Here is a 10679-nt window from a genome sequence, read left to right on the forward strand (position 1 = left end):
GTAAGACAGGGGAACCTATTTCAACATGACAGAGAGTAAGACAGGGGAACCTATTTCAACATGACGGAGAGTAAGACAGGGGAACCTATTTCAACATGATGGAGAGTAAGACAGGGGAACCTATTTCAACATGACAGAGAGTAAGACAGGGGAACCTATTTCAACATGACGGAGAGTAAGACAGGGGAACCTATTTCAACATGATGGAGAGTAAGACAGGGGAACCTATTTCAACATGACGGAGAGTAAGACAGGGGAACCATCTCAACATGACGGAGAGTAAGACAGGGGAACCCATCTCAACATGACGGAGAGTAAGACAGGGGAACCTATTTCAACATGACAGAGAGTAAGACAGGGGAACCTATTTCAACATGACAGAGAGTAAGACAGGGGAACCTATTTCAACATGACAGAGAGTAAGACATGTCTGGTGAGGACCTGCCTTACAACAGGCCTACAAGCCCTCAGTCCAGCCTCTCTCAGCCTATTGCAGACAGTCTGAGCACTGATGGAGGGATTGTGCGTTCCTGGTGTAACTCGGGCAGTTGTTGTTGCCATCCTGTACCTGTCCCGTAGGTGTGATGTTCGGATGTACCGATCCTGTGCAGGTGTTGTTACACATGGTTTGCCACTGCGAGGACGATCAGCTGTCCGTCCTGTCTCCCTGTAGCGCTGTCTTAGGCGTCTCACAGTACGGACATTGCAGTTTATTGTTCTGGCCACATCTGCAGTCCTCATGCCTCCTTGCAGCATGCCTAAGGCACGTTCACGCAGATGAGCATGCCTAAGGCACGTTCACGCATTCTTTTGGTGTTTTTCAGAGTCAGTAGAAAGGCCTCTTTAGTGTCCTAAGTTTTCATAACTGTGACCTTAATTGCCTACCGTCTGTAAGCTGTTACTGTCTTAAACTTCTTATGGCTGGGGGCAGTATTGAGTAGCTTGGATGAATTAGTTGCCCAGAGTAAACTGCCTGCTACTCAGTCCCAGATATGCATATTATTAGTATATTTGGATGGAAAACACTCTGAAGTTTCTAAAACTTTTTGAATGATGTCTGTGAGTATAACAGAACTCATATGGCAGGCAAAAACCTGAGAAAAAATCCAACCAGGAAGTGGGAAATCTGAGGTTTGTAGGTTTGCCTATCCAATATACAGTGGGATATTAGTCATATTGCACTTCCTAAGGCTTCCACTAGATGTCAACAGTCTTTAGAGCCTTGTTTGATGGTTCTACTGTGAAGAATGAGGGACGGAGAGCTCTTTGAGTCAGGTGTCTGGCACGAGCTGAACATGCGCGGTCACGTGAGAGCAACCTGCTTTCCATTGCATTTCTGAAGACAAAGGAATTCTCCGGTTGGAACATTATTGAAGATTTATGTTAAAAACATCCTAAAGATTGATTCTATACATCGTTTGACATGTTTCTACGAACTGTAAGGGAATTGTTTGACTTTTCGTCTGACCTTGTGGGAGTGAATGATACATTTAGGGACAGACATAGAAGTGTACATTAGAATAAAGGAGGAGAAGGCAACACGTGAGTGCATTTTCCCCATTTGCCATTCTGGTAAAAACAGGAAACCAAAGATTAGCAGACATGAGTGAATGGATACAGGCTGGTAAAAACAGGAAACTAAGACATAACAGACATAATGGCCAAAGCCATTATAAGCAAAAAGGCTTAGGGTAAACTTAAATTACATTGTCTATTGTAGAGGACAGGAAAATAAAGCAAGGCCATAAGTACATAGAAGAGCTGGAAAAACCGAGGTCAGAGGGACATACAAAGGAGGGGGCCAGCCAAATGACCAACAGATGGACTATAGGCATAATACATATTTATATTAGGACACTGAGAAGGTCCTGGCACCATTGTAATCTAATCAAGAGCGGATACAGGCGTTATTGGGCATGAACAAGCAGGAAGCCTGAAAATGAAAGACAATGGTAACAGATGACGTATGAGAAGTAACTTAATGTGCATATGGGATGGACTCATTTTTATATGTGTGTATAAGAACAGAGCCAGTGCTTATGAAAGTTGGTCTTTCCACGGACTGACACGGCTTCTGATATTTTATATTAAAAGCCTATATTGAATTTACAAGTTCTTGTAAGAGTGTTATATTTCTGAGACGATTATCCACGACAATCTGCGCGTCATGAATTTGGATTTGTGAACTCAAGGCGTAAACAAAAAGGAGTTATTTGGACATAAATGATGGACTATATCGAACAAAACAAACATTTATTGTGGAACTGGGATTCCTGGGAGTGCATTCTGATGAAGATCATCAAAGGTAAGTGAATATTTATAATGCTATTTCTGACTTTTACTGACTACACAACATGGCGGATATCTGTATGGCTTGGTTTTGTGTCTGAGCGCTGTACTCAGATTATTGCATGGTGTGCTTTTTCCGTAAAGTTTTTTTTAAATCTGACACAGCAGTTGCATTAAGGAGACGTTTATCTAAAGTTCCATGTATAATACTTGTATCTTTTATCAATGTTTATTATGAGTATTTCTGTAAATGGATGTGGCTCTCTGCAAAATCACCGGATGTTTTGGAGACAAAACATTACTGAACATAACGCGTCAATGTAAACTAAGATTTTTGGATATAAATATGAACTTTATCGAGCAAAACATACATCTATTGTGTAACATGAAGTCCTATGAGTGTCATCTGATGAAGATCATCAAAGGTTAGTGATTAATTTTATCTCTATTTCTGCTTTTTGTGACTCCTCTCTTTGGCTGGAAAAATGGCTGTGTTTATCTGTGACTAGGTGCTGACCTAACATAATCGTTTGGTGTGCTTTCGTCGTAAAGTCTTTTTGAAATCGGACACTGTGGTGGGATTAACAACAAGTTTATCTTTAAAATGGTGTAAAATACTTGTATTTCTGAGGAATTTTAATTATGAGATTTCTGTTGTTTTGAATTTGGCGCCCTGCACTTTCACTGGCTGTTGTCATATCGATCCCGTTAACGGGATTGCAGCTATGAGAAGTTAACGACTGTTCCACAGGTGCATGTTCATTAGTTGTTTATGGTTCATTGAACAAGCATGGGAAACAGTGTTTAAACCCTTTACAATGAAGATCTGTGAAGTTACTTGGATTTTTACGAATTATCTTTGAAAGACAGGGTCCTGAAAAAGGGACGTTTTTTTTTTTTAGTTTTTGTCTCGCTCTCTTCTTGAAAGGAATAAATATACAAAAAATGTAAAAAGAAGGATCTCATCCTGTCCCCAGTAGTAACTCATAATGACTAGTCCTGTCCCCAGTAGTAACTCATAATGACTAGTCCTGTCCCCAGTAGTAACTCATAATGACTAGTCCTGTCCCCAGTAGTAACTCATCATAATGACTAGTCCTGTCCCCTGTAGTAACTCATCATAATGATTAGTCCTGTCCCCAGTAGTAACTCATAATGACTAGTCCTGTCCCCAGTAGTAACTCATCATAATGACTAGTCCTGTCCCCAGTAGTAACTCATCATAATGACTAGTCCTGTCCCCAGTAGTAACTCATCATAATGACTAGTCCTGTCCCCAGTAGTAACTCATCATAATGACTAGTCCTGTCCCCAGTAGTAACTCATAATGACTAGTCCTGTCCCCAGTAGTAACTCATAATGACTAGTCCTGTCCCCAGTAGTAACTCATCATAATGACTAGTCCTGTCCCCAGTAGTAACTCATAATGACTAGTCCTGTCCCCAGTAGTAACTCATAATGACTAGTCCTGTCCCCAGTAGTAACTCATCATAATGACTAGTCCTGTCCCCAGTAGTAGCTCATAATGACTAGTCCTGTCCCCAGTAGTAACTCATCATAATGACTAGTCCTGTCCCCAGTAGTAACTCATCATAATGACTAGTCCTGTCCCCAGTAGTAACTCATCATAATGACTAGTCCTGTCCCCAGTAGTAACTCATAATGACTAGTCCTGTCCCCAGTAGTAACTCATCATAATGACTAGTCCTGTCCCCAGTAGTAACTCATCATAATGACTAGTCCTGTCCCCAGTAGTAACTCATAATGACTAGTCCTGTCCCCAGTAGTAACTCATCATAATGACTAGTCCTGTCCCCTGTAGTAACTCATCATAATGATTAGTCCTGTCCCCAGTAGTAACTCATAATGACTAGTCCTGTCCCCAGTAGTAACTCATCATAATGACTAGTCCTGTCCCCAGTAGTAACTCATCATAATGACTAGTCCTGTCCCCAGTAGTAACTCATCATAATGACTAGTCCTGTCCCCAGTAGTAACTCATCATAATGACTAGTCCTGTCCCCAGTAGTAACTCATAATGACTAGTCCTGTCCCCAGTAGTAACTCATAATGACTAGTCCTGTCCCCAGTAGTAACTCATCATAATGACTAGTCCTGTCCCCAGTAGTAACTCATAATGACTAGTCCTGTCCCCAGTAGTAACTCATAATGACTAGTCCTGTCCCCAGTAGTAACTCATCATAATGACTAGTCCTGTCCCCAGTAGTAGCTCATAATGACTAGTCCTGTCCCCAGTAGTAACTCATCATAATGACTAGTCCTGTCCCCAGTAGTAACTCATCATAATGACTAGTCCTGTCCCCAGTAGTAACTCATAATGACTAGTCCTGTCCCCAGTAGTAACTCATAATGACTAGTCCTGTCCCCAGTAGTAACTCATCATAATGACTAGTCCTGTCCCCAGTAGTAACTCATCATAATGACTAGTCCTGTCCCCAGTAGTAACTCATAATGACTAGTCCTGTCCCCAGTAGTAGCTCATAATGACTAGTCCTGTCCCCAGTAGTAACTCATCATAATGACTAGTCCTGTCCCCAGTAGTAACTCATAATGACTAGTCCTGTCCCCAGTAGTAACTCATAATGACTAGTCCTGTCCCCAGTAGTAACTCATAATGACTAGTCCTGTCCCCAGTAGTAACTCATCATAATGACTAGTCCTGTCCCCAGTAGTAGCTCATCATAATGACTAGTCCTGTCCCCAGTAGTAACTCATAATGACTAGTCCTGTCCCCAGTAGTAACTCATAATGACTAGTCCTGTCCCCAGTAGTAACTCATAATGACTAGTCCTGTCCCCAGTAGTAACTCATAATGACTAGTCCTGTCCCCAGTAGTAACTCATCATGACTAGTCCTGTCCCCAGTAGTAACTCATCATAATGACTAGTCCTGTCCCCAGTAGTAACTCATAATGACTAGTCCTGTCCCCAGTAGTAACTCATAATGACTAGTCCTGTCCCCAGTAGTAACTCATCATAATGACTAGTCCTGTCCCCAGTAGTAACTCATCATGACTAGTCCTGTCCCCAGTAGTAACTCATCATGACTAGTCCTGTCCCCAGTAGTAACTCATAATGACTAGTCCTGTCCCCAGTAGTAACTCATAATGACTAGTCCTGTCCCCAGTAGTAACTCATCATAATGACTAGTCCTGTCCCCAGTAGTAACTCATCATAATGACTAGTCCTGTCCCCAGTAGTAACTCATCATAATGACTAGTCCTGTCCCCAGTAGTAACTCATCATAATGACTAGTCCTGTCCCCAGTAGTAACTCATCATGACTAGTCCTGTCCCCAGTAGTAACTCATCATGACTAGTCCTGTCCCCAGTAGTAACTCATCATAATGACTAGTCCTGTCCCCAGTAGTAACTCATCATAATGACTAGTACTGTCCCCAGTAGTAACTCATCATGACTAGTCCTGTCCCCAGTAGTAACTCATCATGACTAGTCCTGTCCCCAGTAGTAACTCATCATAATGACTAGTCCTGTCCCCAGTAGTAACTCATCATAATGACTAGTCCTGTCCCCAGTAGTAACTCATAATGACTAGTCCTGTCCCCAGTAGTAACTCATCATAATGACTAGTCCTGTCCCCAGTAGTAACTCATAATGACTAGTCCTGTCCCCAGTAGTAACTCATAATGACTAGTCCTGTCCCCAGTAGTAACTCATAATGACTAGTCCTGTCCCCAGTAGTAACTCATAATGACTAGTCCTGTCCCCAGTAGTAACTCATCATAATGACTAGTCCTGTCCCCAGTAGTAACTCATAATGACTAGTCCTGTCCCCAGTAGTAACTCATAATGACTAGTCCTGTCCCCAGTAGTAACTCATCATAATGACTAGTCCTGTCCCCAGTAGTAACTCATCATGACTAGTCCTGTCCCCAGTAGTAACTCATCATGACTAGTCCTGTCCCCAGTAGTAACTCATAATGACTAGTCCTGTCCCCAGTAGTAACTCATAATGACTAGTCCTGTCCCCAGTAGTAACTCATCATAATGACTAGTCCTGTCCCCAGTAGTAACTCATCATAATGACTAGTCCTGTCCCCAGTAGTAACTCATCATAATGACTAGTCCTGTCCCCAGTAGTAACTCATCATAATGACTAGTCCTGTCCCCAGTAGTAACTCATCATAATGACTAGTCCTGTCCCCAGTAGTAACTCATCATGACTAGTCCTGTCCCCAGTAGTAACTCATCATGACTAGTCCTGTCCCCAGTAGTAACTCATCATAATGACTAGTCCTGTCCCCAGTAGTAACTCATCATAATGACTAGTCCTGTCCCCAGTAGTAACTCATAATGACTAGTCCTGTCCCCAGTAATAACTCATCATAATGACTAGTCCTGTCCCCAGTAGTAACTCATAATGACTAGTCCTGTCCCCAGTAGTAACTCATCATAATGACTAGTCCTGTCCACAGTAGTAACTCATCATAATGACTAGTCCTGTCCCCAGTAGTAACTCATCATAATGACTAGTCCTGTCCCCAGTAGTAACTCATAATGACTAGTCCTGTCCCCAGTAGTAACTCATAATGACTAGTCCTGTCCCCAGTAGTAACTCATCATAATGACTAGTCCTGTCCCCAGTAGTAACTCATCATAATGACTAGTCCTGTCCCCAGTAGTAACTCATAATGACTAGTCCTGTCCCCAGTAGTAACTCATAATGACTAGTCCTGTCCCCAGTAGTAACTCATAATGACTAGTCCTGTCCCCAGTAGTAACTCATCATAATGACTAGTCCTGTCCCCAGTAGTAACTCATAATGATTAGTCCTGTCCCCAGTAGTAACTCATAATGACTAGTCCTGTCCCCAGTAGTAACTCATAATGACTAGTCCTGTCCCCAGTAGTAACTCATCATAATGACTAGTCCTGTCCCCAGTAGTAACTCATCATAATGACTAGTCCTGTCCCCAGTAGTAACTCATCATAATGACTAGTCCTGTCCCCAGTAGTAACTCATCATGACTAGTCCTGTCCCCAGTAGTAACTCATAATGACTAGTCCTGTCCCCAGTAGTAACTCATCATAATGACTAGTCCTGTCCCCAGTAGTAACTCATCATAATGACTAGTCCTGTCCCCAGTAGTAACTCATCATAATGACTAGTCCTGTCCCCAGTAGTAACTCATCATGACTAGTCCTGTCCCCAGTAGTAACTCATCATGACTAGTCCTGTCCCCAGTAGTAACTCATAATGACTAGTCCTGTCCCCAGTAGTAACTCATCATGACTAGTCCTGTCCCCTGTAGTAACTCATCATAATGACTAGTCCTGTCCCCAGTAGTAACTCATCATAATGACTAGTCCTGTCCCCAGTAGTAACTCATCATAATGACTAGTCCTGTCCCCAGTAGTAACTCATAATGACTAGTCCTGTCCCCAGTAGTAACTCATCATAATGACTAGTCCTGTCCCCAGTAATAACTCATAATGACTAGTCCTGTCCCCAGTAGTAACTCATAATGACTAGTCCTGTCCCCAGTAGTAACTCATCATAATGACTAGTCCTGTCCCCAGTAGTAACTCATCATAATGACTAGTCCTGTCCCCAGTAGTAACTCATCATAATGACTAGTCCTGTCCCCAGTAGTAACTCATAATGACTAGTCCTGTCCCCAGTAGTAACTCATCATAATGACTAGTCCTGTCCCCAGTAGTAACTCATAATGACTAGTCCTGTCCCCAGTAGTAACTCATCATAATGACTAGTCCTGTCCCCAGTAGTAACTCATAATGACTAGTCCTGTCCCCAGTAGTAACTCATAATGACTAGTCCTGTCCCCAGTAGTAACTCATAATGACTAGTCCTGTCCCCAGTAGTAACTGATAATGACTAGTCCTGTCCCCAGTAGTAACTCATAATGACTAGTCCTGTCCCCAGTAGTAACTCATCATAATGACTAGTCCTGTCCCCAGTAGTAACTCATCATAATGACTAGTCCTGTCCCCAGTAGTAACTCATCATAATGACTAGTCCTGTCCCCAGTAGTAACTCATAATGACTAGTCCTGTCCCCAGTAGTAACTCATCATAATGACTAGTCCTGTCCCCAGTAGTAACTCATCATAATGACTAGTCCTGTCCCCAGTAGTAACTCATAATGAATAGTCCTGTCCCCAGTAGTAACTCATAATGACTAGTCCTGTCCCCAGTAGTAACTCATAATGACTAGTCCTGTCCCCAGTAGTAACTCATAATGACTAGTCCTGTCCCCAGTAGTAACTCATAACGACTAGTCCTGTCCCCAGTAGTAACTCATCATTATTGGTAAATAAATCGGTTACATCAATATATGTACAGTTTGAGAATGACTTCTGCAAAGCTGTCTGATGGAAATGATCTGTTTATTTCATGTTTTGTCTCCGTTCTCAATCTCTCTCTCCATCCCTCCATCCCTCTCAGTCTGTCGGGGAATCCTCCGTTCTACGACGAGACAGAAGAAGAAAACACCGACCTTCACAACCGGATAATCTTCTGTCGTATCGTAGCCGGGGAGTTTGAGTTCGACGCTCCTTACTGGGACGACATCTCTGTTCCAGGTACACAACAACACAACAACACACATCTCTGTTCCAGGTACACAACACACACACACACACATCTGTTCCAGGTACACAACAACAACACAACAACAACACAGACACATCTGTTCCAGGTACACAACAACAACACAACAACAACACACACACATCTGTTCCAGGTACACAACAACACAACAACAACACAACAACACACACACATCTGTTCCAGGTACACAACTTTGAAGAAATAAAATATATATCTTACTGTGGTACCTGTCTTTATTGCACTAACACCGATGTCCCTGATAGCTGCTTTTTTTACAAACGTTTTTACCTGCCAGAACTGACTGTGATATATAGGTGGCCTACCTTAGTTCCGTGATTAGTCGCTCTGGATGAGACGAGTGTCTGCTAAATCAGTGTTTCTCAACTCTGGTCCTCCAGTACCCCCAACAGCCCAACTCCGGTCCTCCAGTACCCCCCAAGAGTTCACATTTTTGTTGTAGCCCTGTACAAACGTACCTTATTAAACTCAGAGGGCTTGATGATTAGTTGGGTGTGCTTGTCCAGGGTTTCAATAAAAATGTGTTGGGGGTACTGGAGGACCAGGGTTGGGCTGTTGGTGGTACTGGAGGACCAGGGTTGGGCTGTTGGGGGTACTGGAGGACCAGGGTTGGGCTGTTGGTGGTACTGGAGGACCAGGGTTGGGCTGTTGGGGGTACTGGAGGACCAGGGTTGGGCTGTTGGGGGTACTGGAGGACCAGGGTTGGGCTGTTGGGGGTACTGGAGGACCAGGGTTGGGATGTTGGGGGTACTGGAGGACCAGGGTTGGAAACCCCTGTGATAAATGTAGTGCAGGTCCACTGGAGGGGGTAATGTAGTGCAGGTCCACTAGAGGGGGTAATGTAGTGCAGGTCCACTACAGGGGGTAATGTAGTGCAGGTCCACTAGAGTGGGTAATGTAGTGCAGGTCCACTAGAGGGGGTAATGTAGTGCAGGTCCACTAGAGGGGCTAATGTAGTGCAGGTCCACTACAGGGGGTAATGTAGTGCATGTCCACTAGAGGGGGCAATGTAGTGCAGGTCCACTAGAGGGGGTAATGTAGTGCATGTACACTGGAGGGGGTAATGTAGTGCAGGTCCACTAGAGGGGGTAATGTAGTGCATGTACACTGGAGGGGGTAATGTAGTGCAGGTACACTGGAGGGGGTAATGTAGTGCATGTACACTGGAGGGGGTAATGTAGTGCAGGTACACTGGAGGGGGTAATGTAGTGCAGGTACACTGGAGGGGGTAATGTAGTGCAGGTCCACTAGAGGGGGTAATGTAGTGCAGGTCCACTAGAGGGGGTAATGTAGTGCAGGTACACTAGAGGGGGTAATGTAGTGCATGTACACTGGAGGGGGTCATGTAGTGCAGGTCCACTGGAGGGGTAATGCAGTGCATGTCCACTAGAGGGAGTAATGCAGTGCAGGTCCACTAGAGGGGGTAATGTAGTGCAGGTACACTGGAGGGGGTAATGTAGTGCAGGTCCACTAGAGGGGGTAATGTAGTGCAGGTACACTGGAGGGGGTAATGTAGTGCATGTACACTGGAGGGGGTAATGTAGTGTAGGTCCACTAGAGGGGGTAATGTAGTGCAGGTCCACTAGAGGGGGTAATGTAGTGCAGGTACACTGGAGGGGGTAATGTAGTGCAGGTACACTAGAGGGGGTAATGTAGTGCATGTACACTGGAGGGGGTCATGTAGTGCAGGTCCACTGGAGGGGGTAATGTAGTGCATGTACACTGGAGGGGGTAATGTAGTGCAGGTACACTGGAGGGGGTAA

At 43.9% G+C, this 10679-nt stretch overlaps 1 protein-coding gene across 1 annotated transcript in view; it reads left to right on the top strand.

Moving 5' to 3' along the window:
• LOC139556900 (caM kinase-like vesicle-associated protein) overlaps positions 1-10679 on the top strand; it is a 143309-nt gene that overhangs the window by 123933 nt on the left and 8697 nt on the right. Inside the window, exon 9 of the mRNA XM_071370996.1 lies at positions 8734-8870. Coding sequence (XP_071227097.1) covers positions 8734-8870 — 137 coding nt within the window. The remainder of the gene's footprint in view (positions 1-8733; positions 8871-10679) is intronic.

This window comes from Salvelinus alpinus, chromosome 28 (genome assembly GCF_045679555.1).
Source record: "Salvelinus alpinus chromosome 28, SLU_Salpinus.1, whole genome shotgun sequence".
Taxonomy (NCBI): Eukaryota; Metazoa; Chordata; class Actinopteri; order Salmoniformes; family Salmonidae; genus Salvelinus; species Salvelinus alpinus.